The sequence below is a fragment of the Eleutherodactylus coqui genome, chromosome 7 (assembly GCF_035609145.1).
Source record: "Eleutherodactylus coqui strain aEleCoq1 chromosome 7, aEleCoq1.hap1, whole genome shotgun sequence".
Taxonomy (NCBI): Eukaryota; Metazoa; Chordata; class Amphibia; order Anura; family Eleutherodactylidae; genus Eleutherodactylus; species Eleutherodactylus coqui.
In genome coordinates, this window is record NC_089843.1 from 208383923 (window position 1) to 208401772 (window position 17850).

Here is a 17850-nt window from a genome sequence, read left to right on the forward strand (position 1 = left end):
TAACACTATACATGTAGTACCGTAGTATCTTATTCTGAGCATGTGGTGCGCCCGCTATGGTCCGGCACATCTTAATGCCAAACATTTATATTCCTGGAAACAAATTTTATATTAATTTAAAAAAAAAAATAGGCCCGGCCTCCTCCACCCCTTAATAGCCGGCCATCTCTCGCCTTATTTCCCCATCGCCGGTGACAAAACTAAACAATGTCATAGAAGAGGGAGAAATATGAAATTACACTCACCGGTAGTCAGCGGTAAATGTAATTGTAGCATTAATATATTATGAAGTCTATGTATACGGTGACACTATACATAGAGTATCATAATATCATCCTATATTGGGCATGTGGTGCGTCTGACATGGTCAGGCACATCCTAATACCATACATAGAAAGAAAAAAAAAAGGGTCCGGCCTCCTCCACCCCTTAATAGCCGGCCATCTCTCTCCTTATTTCCCCGTCATCGATGACAATACTAATAGATGTCATAGAGGAGGGGGAAATATAAAATTACACTCACCAGTAGTCACTGGTAAATGTAATTGTATTTTTAGTCATTTATGGAGTATATATAAAGTGTAACACTATATATATAGTACCATAATATCAACGCACTCTGCGCATGCGGTGCGTCTGACATGGTCAGGCACATCCTCACGCCATGTATATCAAAAGAAAAACAAAGGTATACCACCTGTATGCCAGATGTAGACATTCTGGCAGTAATCATCCAGCTCGGTCTGATGGAATTGCTGGGCTGCTCCTGATGACATCATCGGTGTTCTTCTGCTTCTCTTGATGGTCTTCTTCTCTGGATGGTCTTCTTGGGGCTTATGAGATCTTGCTCTGATGATCTTAAAGAGCCGGTGTGCTGTCCAGGGTTTTCCAGTTAGTGCTGACAAATGTAAACCCTGTGAATAAGGCCTGGTGGTCTGCCGATATGGCCGAGTGGTGGGCTTCTGCTGCCTCCATCCTCTCGAGATTAAATGGTCGGGAGCCGCGCCGGATGTTGTTTGACTATAAGAAGAGGAAGCATAGGGATTTAGCTGGTATGATAACTTCTCATGACAGCACTGGATTACAGTTCAAAAAAACAAACTAATTCCTGTATAAAAATTCATCACCCTAAGGCCTCATGTCCACGGGGAAAATCAGATCCGCTGCAGATTCTCCATGTAGAATCTGCAGCGGGTCCCTCCTGCCCCGCGGACATGAGCGCCGAAAATAAGAATTTAAAAGTATTTACCATCCGGCGCGGGCGGAGAACATCAGCTGTTCCTCACGGCCGGATCTTCATTTTCGGCCGGCGGATGAATTCCTGACGCCGGCGGCACGTCGCCGGCACGTCGCCGACGTGCCGCGCGCATGCGCCGGGCACATCCGCCGAGCCGAAGCAAGGAAGATGCGGCCGTGAGGAACAGCTGACCTTCCCCGCCCGCGCCGGATGGTAAATACTTTAAATTCCTATTTTAGGTCTCCCGCGGATCCGGACGGCTTCCATAGGCTTCAATAGAAGCCCGCGGGAGCCGTCCCCGCGGGAGACCCGCACGAAAATGGAGCATGGTCCGGATTTTTCCATGCTCCATTTTTTTTTAAATCCCTTTTATTGACGATCCGCGGGTATTTATCTACCCGCGGGTGGTCAATGCATCCCTATGGGATGCGGATCCGCACGCGGGAGATCCGCTGCGGATCCTAAATCATATTTTGCCCGTGGACATGAGCCCTAAGGGCAAAGTCAGACGAGCGTTTTTTTTGCTTGCGCCTATGTGCACAAAAAAAGGCATGTCTGATAGAGCCAGTGGCTCCCTATGATTTGTTCACATGTCCGTCTTTTACAGGCGCAAAATACTCCTACTTGTAAAAGATAGGACATCCGTGCCCTGGGTGGGTCCGTGCGATGCAGAAAGATTCCCCACGGAGAGTCCCCTTATCACTGAACACTGTGAGAGCACTGTCACAGTGTTCAGTGACAAGGGGACTCCCTGTGGGGATGAAGCTGTCACAGCTGTGGCAAAGAACCATGATGCCATCCCATTGCTTTCAATGGGGCCGCTGCTACTGCCGCTGGCCCCATTGAAAGCAATGCGATGCAGTCAACCCCCACAGTGACTTTCGGGGAAGGGCTTGAAACAGAAACTGCTGTAAAAAAAAAAGTGTATGTATATATCTATATATATATATATATATATATATATACACACACACATCACCTCTCTGCTGCTGTGCAGCTCTGGCGCATGTTCTCGCTGACTGGCGGCACTGCTCTGAAGCACTTTCAGCTGGCCAGGGATTTAAAAATCCCCGCCTCCTAAAAGAGCTGTGTCTGATTGGCTGAGCACTCAGCCAATCACAGGCAGCGCTCAGCCATTCATTGAATGACAGCTGAGTGCTGCCTGTGAGTGGTCACAGCGTTCAGCCAATCAGAGGCAGCGTCATTGAAAGCAATGGGCATGGAGCTACAGTCAGGTGCATTTTGCACATGCATGCAACACTTTTTTTTACGCAAAAAGGACGCTCGTCTGACTGAGCCCTAAGGCCAAATGCAGACGGCCGGGGAGGAATCCGACTGTGAGATCTCGTAATGGAATCAGACCTTGTTCCCCAGCGGTGACCCCTGGCTTACCTGTCTGCTGTCTTCTTTCTTCGCTGTAGATGTGCCGGCTGGTGTGCCGCCACACATGCGCAGTGCAGATCTCTTGCACCAGCGATGATGCAGATGTGTGGCAACTCGCTGCGGGATGGGCAGCTTCCATTGACTACAATGGAATTTGCCCGTGCGAGCCTCACACTAGAATAGGACATGCTGCGATTTTTTCCGCCCGCAGCAGAAAATCGCAGTTTATTTCCGCTCGTGGGCATGGAAAAGTGTTTTGCTTAGCATGCCCTATGAGCAGTATTTGCTCCAGATCCCGCAGTGCAATTATGCCCGTGGGCATTGGGCCTAAGACTACTCGCACACGGACAAACTTAAACTTGTGTCTAAGATTCTTACATGGAACTCACATCAGCCGGCACACAGACACATCATCCATGCGCTGTCCGATGTGCCGGACATCACACATTATCATGTGCTATTCTTGTTCAAAAATGAGACAGGAATAGGGCATGCTGTAAATTCTATTTTCCATGAACTATTCATACGAGTAGAAAAAGTCCCCCGTAAATATAACCGTTCTAATGAATCCGTTTCATTTTTGTCCAATTTTCTAACCCAAAAAATCGGTTCGAAAGTCAGATGGAAAAATCTCCCGTATGAAAGTGGCCTAAATCAGGTTACTGTAAGTTATCACTGATAGTCACAGAAATTCAAGTGTTCTTCCTAAACAATATTACAACCTAAACATACAAGACATATACAGTATATAGACCAAGGAAGCTCATAAAGGTGATATTAGGGCTACAGCCCACGTCTAGCACCATAGTGAGGCATAGACATATACAGTATATACACCAAGGAAGCTCATAAAGGTGATATTAGGGCTACAGCCCATGTCTAGCACCATAGTGAGGCTTAGACATATACAGTATATACACCAAGGAAGTTCATAAAGGTGATATTAGGGCTACAGCCCACGTCTAGCACCATAGTGAGGCTTAGACATATACAGTATATACACCAAGGAAGCTCATAAAGGTGATATTAGGGCTACAGCCCACGTCTAGCACCATAGTGAGGCATAGACATATACAGTATATACACCAAGGAAGCTCATAAAGGTGATATTAGGCCTACAGCCCATGTCTAGCACCATAGTGAGGCATAGACATATACAGTATATACACCAAGGAAGCTCATAAAGGTGATATTAGGGCTACAGCCCACGTCTAGCACCATAGTGAGGCTTAGCCATCTCCTATTAGTACTACTATGACGTTAGAACATACCAAGCTGAACCAATACAATTTCTGCTTATACTTACTGGTACAGGGATGTGTGGTGGTCGCATCCGCAGGGCTTCTACCAAGTCCCAATTGATATGCTGGAAAAACCTCTGGGCTCTGATGTCACCGTGGACCCCTAAGCGCGTCGTAGGATCTTCCCGGAGGAGCTAAAAATGAAAAAATACAATCTAGTAATTTGAACTATTATTACTGTCCTGGTCTAGTATAACATGTATTACATAGAGAATATATTCACCTTCTTGATGATGTTCTTCGCCTCGATGTTGGAGGCATTAAATCGTCCTCGATGGTACTTGGACCTGCTGGTAACCATGATATTAAGAATGATACCTAAGGCATACCAGTCGATGGCAGCATTGTACTCCTCCCCGCTCAGCATCTCAGGAGCCATGAAGCCCGGTGTTCCAGCATATCCGGAGGCTGTGCGGTCTCCATAGATGTCCTCGATGGCCAACCCGAAGTCGGCGATCTTTAGATGGCCCGCTGAAGTCACCAGGATGTTATCCGGCTTGAGATCTCTGTGAAGTAGAGGAAACAATGGTTTATTCCCATTCATACTGCTAAGAGAGAATCTGTCCCATTAGCTGATTTACTGTATAAATATATGAAGATGTTACCTAATGTGGGCACAAACATCCAGAACTAATATATCTAAGTATGTTTTATATCAGATTCCAAACCATCTACTATAATATAATCTGGGATTACAGACCCGGCCTGAGTCCATTCCACCTAAAAAAGACAAGAATATATTTACCGGTGGACGATGCCCTTCGCATGCAGGTGTTGGATACCGCATACAAGTTCCGCTGCGTAGAAACTGGCACGAAGGGGAGAGAAGAGAATTAGTATCTGGAGGCTGACAGAAAGCTCTAAAAACCACATAGTACAGAAGAGCAGAATATCCACCATGTGAGGTTATTACTATAGACTGCAGGGATCACACATCTCATTCTTCATGCTACATGTTCTCTAATCCTATCTTATTCTGCATACTACAAACATGGGGATAAGGACTCCTGCACAGGGCAGCGCCATATGTGTTTGTGTTATAGATCAGTGGGCTCTCTGTGCGACACCCTATAGAGCCTCGAGAAGATATAGCATCCACCGGAGCAATGCAATATAATGTTACATGCGGTGGAGCATGGAACTATTTTTTTTTTCTTTTTGCAGATTAATGGCCGCCAAACAGTGCCGATATACAAGAACAGCCATTTCCCTGCTTTAGGTGCAGTCCTATGCAAGCACTGTGTGACTTAGAGTTATGTATAAGAGATGCTGCTATTACTATGTGAGATCCATGATCTACAGGTTCAGACCATATAGAGAGTAACAAGCCTAGAATTGGATAAAAGTCTTTTAACAAAGTGTTTCAGTACTAACATCCACTGACGTAACTATATATTCTCTTCTCCATATAGGGAGTCCAGTACTATGAATAAAGCATTATATTTGGGGGCCCTGTTACAGGTTTTACATTGGGGCCCAGGAGCTTTAAGTTACACCTCTGCATTAGGGAGTTAAGAGAAGTTGGGTGGCCCCAAGATTAACTTTTGCACCCGGGCCCATGAGCCTTTAGCTACGCCCCTGCTAACATCCTATAGATGGAGAGTATAGCTGCAGCTTCTGAGTATAACACTCTATTCTATGTACAGTCCCTTAATGAATGGAGTCCATCATTGGAGCTTGTATGTGGGCAGTAAGGCTAACAATCTAAAGGTTCCTTTACACAGCACTACTATAGGTTACATAAGCGCCCAACAGCCATTCCATGAAGAGCCGCCCAACTATCGCCCCTGTGCTTCACAAGCAGTGATAGTCGTTCTGTGAATGGAGGCTGAGTGGTTGAAGATCATGCTGACCCGCCGCCTACATTCACAGTAAACAGGCAGTCATGCATTGTAGAACGATTGCCTGTTTACACGGCCGATAGTCGCTTGGTTTTTAGTTCTGCTAAGTGACTCTGACCAGTGATCGATTTCTCGCTCCATACCCAGTACACGGGACGGCTATTGCCTGAATTTGCTGCTTCCAGCGATAATTGCCCCGTGTAAGGGTAACTTCACTCATGTACTGTCCTCTTCATGTATAAACCACAGGGAGATGTTTATTAGCTTACGACTACATTACCGTGCACAGGGGCTGTCGAGACACCCCTTCCGCTGTAGAAGTTCATCGAAGTCTCCGCAGTTGATGTACTCCATTCCGAGCAGCACCAGGTCCTGCCATACAGAAGAGCGATACAAGAATGTGAATGTCTAGGATCAAGTTACCAAATGATTGCAGCATCTTCATTCTATACAGACAGGAACTATCAGAGGTTGATCCAGGGATTATTCTGACCGCCATTATGGAGTCGGGAAGGGATTTTCCCCCCGAAAGGGCTAATTGGCTTCTGCCTCTTGGGGTTATTTGCCTTCCTCTGGATCAACAAGGCTGACCTAGATGGACATTGTCTTCCTTCAGCCTCACATACTATGTTATACGGAGGCCATTCTCAGTTATTTCTCCATCATAGATGTAGACTATATGACGACGGGGGGGATGGGACAGTTACATGTATGATGGATCAGTAAGCTCAGTACTGGTGATAATAAGGCTGCAGCCCGGCCCCAGACACAGGAGAGGTGTAGCTTATACCTCATACAGCAGCCGTTCTCCATCTAGTTTCACTAATAATGTACATATAAGGTTTTCATGTTTGCATCATAGAGAAGACGCCATCTCAGTCGCAGTGGCATCCATAGACTATTTACAAACCGTTTGCCTACATTCACATATTTTTTACACAAAATCCTTTTCCCTTTAACCCCTGAAGGACCGGACACTTTTCATGTTTTTATTCTCACTTCTTCATCCCTATTCTCATTACATACATTTTTTCGCCATATGAGGGCTTCTTATGTTGCGAGACGAGTTGTGTTTTTAATGGTATCATTTAGTCTACTATATAATGTATGGGAACATTTTTACATTTGTAAGTGTGGTGAAATGATAAAACGCACTGATGCCATTATCCTGCAGATCTCACTGTGACACAACGTTATTCTGTGGGTCGGTACGATTATGGCGATTAGCAAGCTTATATAGTTTTTATTAAGTTTTACTACTTTTAACCTGGAATATTAAATTTTCAAAATCCTTGGCACCAGAGGGATATTATTTTAATTTCTTTTATGGCAACCAAACTGTACTGATCTTTCATTGGCTGCAGTTGTCATGTGGTTTCCTGTGACATCATCTGTCACAACCATCACCGGGAATGCAGCGGGCTCCAGGGCTGGATCCCAGGGGCTGCAGAGGGGTAAGTATATCACAATTTATTGTTTTAATACAGGGGGTCTTATTGAAGAGGAGTTGTTCAGTAACTGGGCAACCCCTTTAATTTCAAGTGACACAAGCTGCCATTCAGCATGCTATGTGAGAGACAGTTACAAACTAATTCCAATGAGAGCAGCCTATATTGTAGAAAGGGGGTCTGAAGACCCCCAGCTTAGGAGCCTGGTTGCAAATAGTAACTATTCAATACCATGATGCTCTGAAAATAAGACCCTGTCTTATAATAATGTTTGCCCCAAAAGAGGCACAGGGTTTTCTTTTCGGGGAATGTCTTATTAGTACTAAGCTAGTTGCCATGGTCCGGGTTCCTCCCGATGGTCTGCAAAGTTCCGTAGCTCCGCTAGGCTTCCTGCACTCCTTGGCCGCTGACAGATCCTGTCACTTCCTGTTTGCAGCGTTCATAAATCCCGCCTCCAGGAAGCGATGGCTCTGATTAGCCAGCGAGCACTGCTGTCAGCCAATCACTGCCGTACTTGCTGAACCAACGTGACGGCTGGTGAGTTCAGACGCTGTGGAGTTTCAGCTACAGAATGTGCACCGACATTCCCCAACAATGTGCAGTACAATGTAAATGAGAGGGCTTTTAACAAACCCCATTCACTAACAATGGAAACAACCTGCAGTGGAGGATAGTCATGCAGCATGCGTCATCGGTCACAGGAAAGGGATGGATCTTCATTGTGGATTTCATTCAAGGCAATGAGTGACGTCCGCAGTGAAAATCAGCAGATTGACTCCCCGATGTTTGCACATACCCCTGTGGTTTGCTTCTATGTTTGTATTAGGTTTTAAGTGGTTCAATTTGTGTCTCTAGAACTTTGATTAGAGTTCTTGCACATGTGTAGCACCCAGTTTTGGTATTTTCGGTTGTGCTTGTTACTGTTGTTCACCTCGACATCCATAGACTCACGGCTCCCATATCCCTGTACTGATATACTAGGACATTAATAAGCACAGCATTGTACACCTACAAACTCAATAGCGGGCATTCATTATAATAAAGGTATTGTATATTTAACGGCCCCTGAGTGTAAAGTGGGGCCCATTGTGACTATTGCTATGTCAGCCCAAGATCTCGGTGTATGGAAATGTCTTACTGTGGCACAGCTCACAGATACTTTGTATCACTACAGCATCAGGTACATATACTGGTATTTGTTCATTTGGAAGTAGTCATAAATGTACCTTTGTCTGGAAAGCAAATTGTCCATGTAGAAGAAAGGGGCTGCCAGATGCAAGTTGTAGCACCCGCCGCTCCACCATCACGCGGTCCTCTCCTTCGGTAAGCAGGCTTCTCTTGGCGATGACTTTCACAGCAAACTTCTGCCGAGTAGAGTTGTCTTCTGCCAGCACCACCTAGAAAAATAGTCATTTATGAAGAGGACAAATAGAGCAAAAATCCAAAACTAATCTGAAGGTTGGATTCACAGTGCAGGTTTGCAGTGCGGATTCTTCAGCGCAGCTCCATAGCAATCTACAGTACAATGCATCTGGATGGAGATCTGTGTAACAGTAGGGAATTACATGTTATGTAGTAATATTAATGCTGTGTGCAGAGCAAGAAACATGTGAGGAGAAGACGCATTGTAGTTCCATCTTACTAACAGGGTCTCAGACAATGATCATGCAGCTTTGTCATCATCAGCCTCTTGTAGGATTCTACTATATTAGAAGTATCGCACGCGCTCTGGACTTTACATTGTGGACCGTTGGAGAAGCCAAAGTATAGAACCTCTTGCATCAGAACAATAAAGCAGAAGAGCCTGAACACATCACTTCAGTGTTTTGCGCTCTTCTCTGATGCATCGTATACATTATATATACGATTAGATATACGTGATGGATAAGGCTATGATCCCCCTTGAATATCATCTGAATGAAGTAATTACTGTAACAATCCACAGATAAAAATCCATATGGAAAAATGTGCATGTTGTGGATTTTCAATCCTCATGTTTCAGAAATCTGTGACCTTTCTCCAGTTTTCACCCACTTAAAGGGGTTGTCCCGCGCCAAAACGGGTTTTTTTTTTTCAAGATCCCCCCCCCCCCCCCCCGTTCGGCGCGAGACAACCCCGATGCAGGGGTTAAAAAAAGAACACCGGAGAGTGCTTACCTGAATCCCCGCGCTCCGGTGACTTCTTACTTACCTGCTGAAGATGGCCGCCGGGATCCTCTCCCTCGGTGGACCGCAGGGCTTCTGTGCGGTCCATTGCCGATTCCAGCCTCCTGATTGGCTGGAATCGGCACGTGACGGGGCGGAGCTACACGGAGCTACACGGAGCCCCATTCAGAAAAGAAAAAGACCCGGACTGCGCAAGCGCGGCTAATTTGGCCATTAGACGGCGAAAATTAGTCGGCTCCATGGAAACGAGGATGCTAGCAACGGAGCAGGTAAGTGAAAAACTTCTTATAACTTCTGTATGGCTCATAATTAATGCACAATGTACATTACAAAGTGCATTAATATGGCCATACAGAAGTGTATAGACCCACTTGCTGCCGCGGGACAACCCCTTTAATGTACTGTATACAGTGTGGATGCACCTGTGATTCCACTGCACAACCTGTTTCACATTCCAGGTACTGTATATGCCGTGTGCAGGCACATCCTAATGCCATATATACATGTGAAAGTCAGTCCGTCCAATAGTCCAATCCATATTTCAGCCCCATTTGTGGTGGCATTCTCAATATAATACGTGTGCTATAATACAAATATTTGTTAACCCCTTAAAAGGGTTGTTGGAGAGTTTTACTATTACTAGAAGCGCAGATAGCGCTGTGAACATTGTAGCAGCCTGGGTTGGTACTGCAGACAGTGAATTCAATGGGAGCTTTGCCTGCAGTACCAACCCAGGCCTCTGTATTATGGACAGCGCTGTCTGCTTCCGGCACTGCCAGCAGGCCAAGTCATTAGCTGTATTTACTGCATAGCAGGAGTTTGGGGTTTATATTATGTCTGTATAACTTTTTATTCATATATTTTTGGGGGGTGAGACCTAGAAATGTCAGCATTGTTTTTTGGGTTTTGTTTTTACTGACTTTACTATGCAGCATAAATCCCTTGAGAACATTATACTCCGGCTCAGCATGATTAGAGCAATACCAAATTTATACAGTCCTAATGTTTTACTACTTTTGTAAAGAGGGGCATACATTGAACTCACAGGGCCCCACAGCAGAACTCAGAATTAAATTAGGGACAGCATATCTATAACAGCGGCTCAGCTCTAGTATACCTCTAATACAATCACATCATAGAGACGTTAGATTCTACACTGTGATAGTGATTACAGTGCTGTTACCTCCAGTGATCACATGTGACATCTCCTCTGATTGATGACTTCTGCTTTGGTTTTTGTTCTTTGTCTGGGTCCAGAATTCCACTAAGATTTCTTCTTTCCAAGATTCATCCCTGCACACTCCCCATCCTACCACTAGCTCTCACTATCTCTCCATAGTATTGGTGTCTCCTCTGTGGCCCCAGAAAGTACCGCTGTGCCCTCAGTGTGTCCCTACAGACTACTGGTGTCCCCTCTGCAGTGCAACAAACTACTGATGTCCCTTCTGTGTCTTCCCTTTCCCCTGAATGTCCGACTAGCAGGTGCAGCATAAATCTCTTTGTAACCTGCTGGTAGGGGGCGCTGCTCTCTCAGGCTTCTTATACACAGCTGAGCGCGATATCAAGTCATGAAACCCAGACTGATATCGCACTTATCAGCGTGTGATTCAACCAAGGACCCGAGGCGTTTTTCTTTGGAAACGCCTCCCATCACTTCAGGTAGAGTGCAGGAAGGAGGTGGAGAGGAGAAGGCGGCTTCTACACTGATGGATCCAGACCAGCAGGAATGTAAGTTCCAGACTTGTGAAGGGGAAGGGATGTCCGCAGACGTAACCGCTCATCTCTAGTTATAAATATTAGTGGAAAAATGGGTAAACCAGAAATAGTCAAGAGAAATCACACTGGCATGTTCATGTCAGGAATGCCAACCACACTTTATAGATATGTTGTAGTGTGATTCATATAGAACCATTGCAGTGGTAGGTGTATATTAATACTTACCAACTGGCCTGAAATGTTCGGGAGAATCTAGGAAGAGAAGGCAAATCACCCGGGCACCGAACCTATGAATTACACTCGCCTCTCTCCCTCTGCACCCCTCTTCATTGTTGGGCATTGCTGGCAAGTGAAATGAAGTGCAAAGAAGGAGAGAAGAAAATAACGACCGGTCCGGGGCTTGTATTCAGGTCTGTATAAGGTCTGTGTGATGTCAGAATAAAGCAGGGGAGGGGTGACGGCTAGTCTGGTGGTCTGTATAGAAACACAGAAGACCACATGGTCCATGTCTACCATTGTAATATTTCCTTATCATTACTCTTTAAATGGGTCCTATAGACTGTATTAAGTCAGTTCTGGTCTAGGGTTTGTACTAAGTAGGGTCTGATCTGATATTTGTATTCATTCCCTAAGGGGTTTTCTGTTCTTTTTTGACTGATGACCTTTTCCCTAGATAGGACATCAGTACCATAGTTGATGGATGGGCATCTGCTGATCTGGACCCCTGTCCATCAGCTGATCGTCCAGCCCACTGTCCGGTATAGTAGGCTGGATGTTGTGATCACTGGTCAGAGGAGGAAGTCTGATCTCGGAACATGAAATGTAGGAGCAGCGTGGTGCCATTGATTTCAAGCCAGCGCTCGGCCTACAACCATTTAACTTATGATGAACTATCCATAGAATGGGTCATCAGTTTAAAAAGTGCAGAAAACCCCTTTAGTGACGAGTCCCCTTAAAGCTATAATGACAAACCATTTCCAATTTTTTTCATTGCCCATTCCTAGAGCCATAACATTCAAATTTCTCCATCCCCATAGCCGTACTAGGGCTTGTTTTTTGCATACATGTATTATATAACTTTTATTAACATTTTTTGGGGGAGGGTTGAGAAAAAAATCAGACATTTCACCATTGTCTTTTGGATTTCACTTTTCAGGTCAAGCATGCAGAATAAATATTGTGATACATTATTCTCTGGGTCCGCACGATTCTGGCGATACCAGAATGTTTTGTGTTTTGCTATATTTGTACAGTATAAAGTCTTTCACGTTTCTGTTGGCACCTCCCAAGAGCCATAGTGTTTTTATTTTACACCAACCGAGCTCTATGAGAGCTTATTCTTTTGCAGAGGATCTTTAGGGCTCAGTCAGACGGCGTATTTTGCTGCACATCTTATTTGCATTTGCGATCTGCATCTATTAGAACCAATGCTTTTCAATGGCAGCGGTCACATGTCTGGTTTTTACCAGCGCACAAAAATGTGCAGCGGTAAATCTAGGGCAGCGGATCTTAAAACGCAAATAACTACGGTATTCAGGGTTTTTTGGATGTGAAACTCTTGAATGATGTATCCAGGGGTTTCACCTGTGGCCAATGAGGCCAGCGGCGGCCCCACTGACATACAGAGAAGATCGCGATCCTCTTATAACCGTGACAGCTGTGGCTGAGGATTTCATCATCATCACTGAACACTGTGACAGCTGTGGCAGAGGACCACAATGCTATCCCAATGCCGTCACAGTGTTCAGTGATGAGGGGACTCCCTGCGAGGATGAACAAATCCTCGGCCACAGCTGTCACAGGACTGCCATCTTCTCTGTATGTCATGGGGCTGGGGCTGCTGCTGCCGCTGACCCCATTGACCACAATGTGAAACCCCTGGATGTGACAGCATCCAAGGAATCCCCTGCTGCAGCTGTCACAGCCGCAGCAGGGGATAGCGGGCAGCGCACTTTAGGTGTGCATAAATGCAGCCAAGTGCATTTTCTCAGTGTGATGCCCGCTTTGGTCACGCAAATATTTGTGCATTTGGGTTTTGCGCAAAACAATGCGCGGCAATCAAACGCCCGTCTGACTGAGCCCTCAGTCTTCATTTATCTCATTTTTGGGAAAGATAATCACTTTTTATTACGCTTTTTCTAGAATTTTAATTACTAAAATCTGCAATTCTTCTTTTTTTTTTAAGCTCTTCACAATATGTCAAACCATTATATTGTGCAAAAATAATGCCATTTTCAATAAATCCCTGTGTGTATTACTTATTGGTGCGAGTCAATATGCAATATGTGTGTCATACTAAATGCATACAAAATGTGGGTGCCAATCATTCAATATGAGGATAGTTGAACATGCATATAGTATAATTATCACATGGGTAAGGTACCATGTCATATTAAGTTATTGTACAGTGGAAAAACAAGATCATTTCCCCATGGCGGCGAGCGTAGTTGCGCATACGGCCGTGTGAAACCGCCCTAATAGTGCTTCTCAAATCCAACCCGCAAAGATGAAATATGCTTGAACACCACAAAGATGCTAATAAAACTCTATAAGACCCTAGGTAATCATGTCAAAACCATACCCTCAAGAGAGATTACATTATAAGAGCACGGCGTCGGCATTAGGAGTCACTTACATCACACAGTCCAAATTACATAGATACACATCGCCAAAAAACTAACATGCCAAAACATTTAAAGAGGGACCAGAGATGACTAAATACAAGAAAAGTCATGCAAAACAAGATAATACAAATGGGAGGCCAAGACAGCAGATAAAAAAAATATTTACTCACAATTTAAACCCCGCCCCCTCCATCACCCCCCCCCCCCCCCGCCCCGCCCCACAGAGCAAAGTAGAGTCCAGACATGATCTTAGGCAAAAGATCTAAAAGTCCTGGGGACAGTCATAGTGCAAATCTGAACAGTCCAATTTAGACCAAGGAATTTTCTTCAGAGCCCATAAAGGTCAAGATCACGAAGTTCCATCAGTCCAACGGACAATCCACCAATGATTCCAAGACGTGAGAAAGTAGGGCCAGAAAGAAGCCAGAACTCCAGCGGTCAAGGAGTATTACCAACGGGATCCCAAAGAGGCAGCCCCCAAATAGGTAACCCGAGGGAGAACACAGAGAGGAGACCTATAACAAAAAATATACAGAAGTGTCAAAACAAATGTATCAAAGAAACAATTAAACAAGGAATCCTGTAAATAAGAGATCTTCATGGATGCTTTATGGGCCAACGATTTGTAACCGAAATATCCCCTTTATATGGGTCATTATGAATGTAGCAACAGTAAGGGTGTGGGGGGGGGGGTGTATGGGGGGGTGGCACATGGATGGATTCTAATTGTGGAATCCATGATCGCCCTTAGAACATGCTGAAATGGGATTGCTGATGTGGGAATATTCTTTTAGGAGATCTGGTCTGTGGTTTCAATTAGTTTAGGAGTCTCAAGGAATTTGTATCTATTTAGGGGGTGTATATTTAAGGGATTTAAGGTGGTCTGTATTTGCTTAGGGGGTTGGTCTTGGAATCTGTATATATACATATGCAATTGTTTTGGAACATTTGTAGCACAAATACAACTACATGGATATATTTTTTATTTTGCCCCCATTTTTTGTTTTATTATCAATATTTGGACTGTTGACTAATTATTTTATATTAGTAAATGATACAGAATACATTTTTGGGAGCAAAACATATTTCTGACTGCAAACTGCCGCAATTTTAGCATATATAGTAGTGTCATGCAGGAATTGACCCATTTTGACAGTAAACTGTCAAAAAAAGTTAAAAACAAAGGTTAACTCACCTAGAAGAGCTGTCCGTGGCCAATCAGAGGCAGTGCCCAGCTATTATTGAATGACAGCTGAGTACTGCCTCTGATTGGCTGAGCGCTCAGCAAATCAGAGGCAGCACTTTCTGGAGGCGGGGAGAAGAAGACTGCTGGGACTGGAGAGAAGAGCCAGGCGGCTCTTCTAGGTGAGTTAATCTTTTTTTTATTTTTTTCGAGAGCTTGCTATGATTATCAGGAAAGGGCTTATATTTCAAGCCCCTCCCCCAAAAATCATCACTGCAAACCTACTGCTTTCAATGCGGCCGCAGCAGTGCTGGCCCCATTGAAAGAAATGGGAAAGCATCATGAACTGCGGTCCCCGCGGGGGCGAAGGAATCCCCTGCCATAGCTGTCACAGCTGTGTCAGGGGAGCAGAATGTTCTCCCTATGTTTTCGATGGGGCTAGCGCTGCTGCCACTGGCCCCATTGAAAACAATGGGCGATATCGCAGATTCTTCTTTGCAATGCGAGATTACAGTGAAAACATCGTAAATGAGAATGAAACCGTTGAAAATCATTGGTTTCATCATCATGCGTTTTCACTCTCTCTTACATCGCAAGGCGATTGCATAGCAAGTGGGTGCCCCCCCTACGGGTGCCAACAGTCATGCCATAGAGGCTGCAGAATCTCAGCGGTATATTTTACTTTAGGGCTCCTACTCTCTTGTGTTTTTATAATGCTGCGATATCGCTGCGTTTTCTAATGCGATTGTCAGTGGGACTTTCTAATGTTAAAAACGCATCGCAGGTTTGTGCTTTGTGATTTTTGTGCGATGCGTTTTTAACATTAGAAAGTCCCATTGACAATCGCATTAGAAAACGCAGCGATATCGCAGTGTTATAAAACCGCAGCTGTGTGGGCGCCTTTACAGCGCAAATGATGTGGAAGATATTCAAAAATCTCATCCATATGAAATAGAGAATTTCCGCACAGAATCTGCAGAGTATTTGAAATACATGCCGGCTCTAAATCCAAAGTCCGTCTAGGCTGCTGATTGTGATGGCGGATTTCAACCTTTCAAATATAAAGGCCAGTAGAGAATCTGCATTAAAAACCTGGATCAGAAAGCCTGCAGCAAAAATGGAGTAAGTGAAGACACCCTTAAAGAGGTACTGAAGGTATGACCCGTCACTAGGGTACACTAACTTACTGATCATACACGGCACTGAGAAAGCTATATAAGAACAATAAGACAAATCAGACAGAGGAAGTGTAGGAGGATTTCGTTTTGGGTGAGCGTGGCTGTCATTTCAGTCCATATCAAGCACAGTGCCATACTTGGTTTATTGGCTTTTCCTGGTATTGCAGCTCAGTCCCATTCCATTGAATGGGACTGATTTGTTCCCAGGCCATGTGACCGATAAAGATAATATCACTGGCCGGGAAAGAGGCTGCAGTGCTCACCCGAGTGCATGCCCTCTTCAATCAACTGATCGGTGGAGAGTCCAAGCAACAGACCCCACTGATCTGATATTGATAACCTATCCTGGGGATAGTCATCAATATTGTAGTCCTGGAAAAGCAGTTTAAATATGTTGCCCCATTTGGAAAATGCCTCAATCATCATGACTCAATCAACATCGCTGTTCTTGAGTTTGCCTGGGTGCCAGGCACTACAACATCATCTCTGCATGGACACATGAGTGGCTGTAATAAGCATCCTCCGGCAGTATCAGCTGGCCATTGGCGCAGAAAGGTTCTACATACGAAATATCCAGACGGGTGAATGTAGGCAGCAGAGTCTTGGGGCTCAAACAGACGAGCGTGACGGCCGCAAAACCAGAAGAAACGTAACCTTCATTTCAATAGTTTACCTTTAATTAGCGTGATTCTCGCCGATATTACTACATACGAGAACAGATAGGTCTTGCCTGATCTTTCACATAGAAAACAGGACAGAACCTACCTTTCAGCTTTTTTTAAACCATGCGCAATAGCACGAAATTTAAAGGGTAAAGTAGAAAACTTTCCACTGGTTCATGGGTAAAGGCTCTCCGTAGCGGCGAGCGTATTTCTGCATGCGCCTGTGTGTTTAAGCCCTCAGAAGCAGTAGCTGATATTTTTGTCCAGCACAATATGTCTAACCTGTCCGAAGCTACCCCGGCCGAGCACATGATGGAAGGTGAGTCTACTGATGTCATCCGAGGTTGTGCCGCCGGGGTGGGGTGGCCGAGCACCGATGTGTCCTACAAGGAACAGAAAAGGAACACATTAAGATTAAGGCCTTAGTCAGACGGGCGTTTTTTGCCGCGATTTGCGGATCGCATGACGGATGCGCATCCGCAAATCGCGTGACCGGTGCGCGCAAGTCGCCCGCAAATCGCCCGAAAATCTGCTCCTAGCCGCGTTTCATTAGAAACGGGCCGGAGCTGTCCAGCGCATTGCATTCAATGGAGACGGCAATACAGCCGTCTCCATTGAAAGCAATGCGCTGCGGGCGAGCCCGGGATGAATTGTCGGTAAGGGCTTAAATATATAAGCCCTTACCTGCAATCCATCCTAAAATGTGTTAAAATAAAAAAAAATTGCATTCTCACCTTCTGCCTGCAGCTCCGGGCAGCCGTCCTGCAGTGGGTGTGAATGGGGTGTGAGTCAGACCTGCCCCCTGATTGGCTCAGCGCTGAGCCAATCAGAGGCATGCCTCACTCACACCCATTCATGAATTCATGAATGGATGTGAGTCAGACCTGCCCCTGATTGGCTCAGCGCTGAGAGGCAGCAGTCACTCACCCATTCATGAATTCATGAATGGGTGTGTGAGTGAAACTGGCCTCTGATTGGTCAGGCTGTGACCAATCAGAGCAGATCATTCAGCAGGCGGGGATTTTAAAGCCCCGCCGGCTGAATAGTGCCGAGAAGCAGTTCAGGAGAACTGACAGCGGCCGCGGCTGGACTCCGTCTGCAGCGGAAAGGTG

General features: G+C 45.2%; 1 protein-coding gene across 1 annotated transcript; it reads right to left on the reverse strand.

Annotated features, from left to right (window-relative positions):
• Positions 1-858: 858 nt before the first annotated feature.
• LOC136573587 (protein kinase C delta type-like) lies at positions 859-16499 on the reverse strand. Its single transcript, XM_066574858.1, has 8 exons — positions 16340-16499; positions 8680-8753; positions 8437-8607; positions 6043-6134; positions 4667-4729; positions 4145-4427; positions 3927-4055; positions 859-1020 (listed from the first exon to the last, which is right to left on the reverse strand). Exons 1-8 carry the CDS (start codon positions 16497-16499, stop codon positions 859-861), a joined length of 1134 nt encoding a protein of 377 aa, XP_066430955.1.
• Between the last annotated feature and the right edge of the window lie 1351 nt (positions 16500-17850).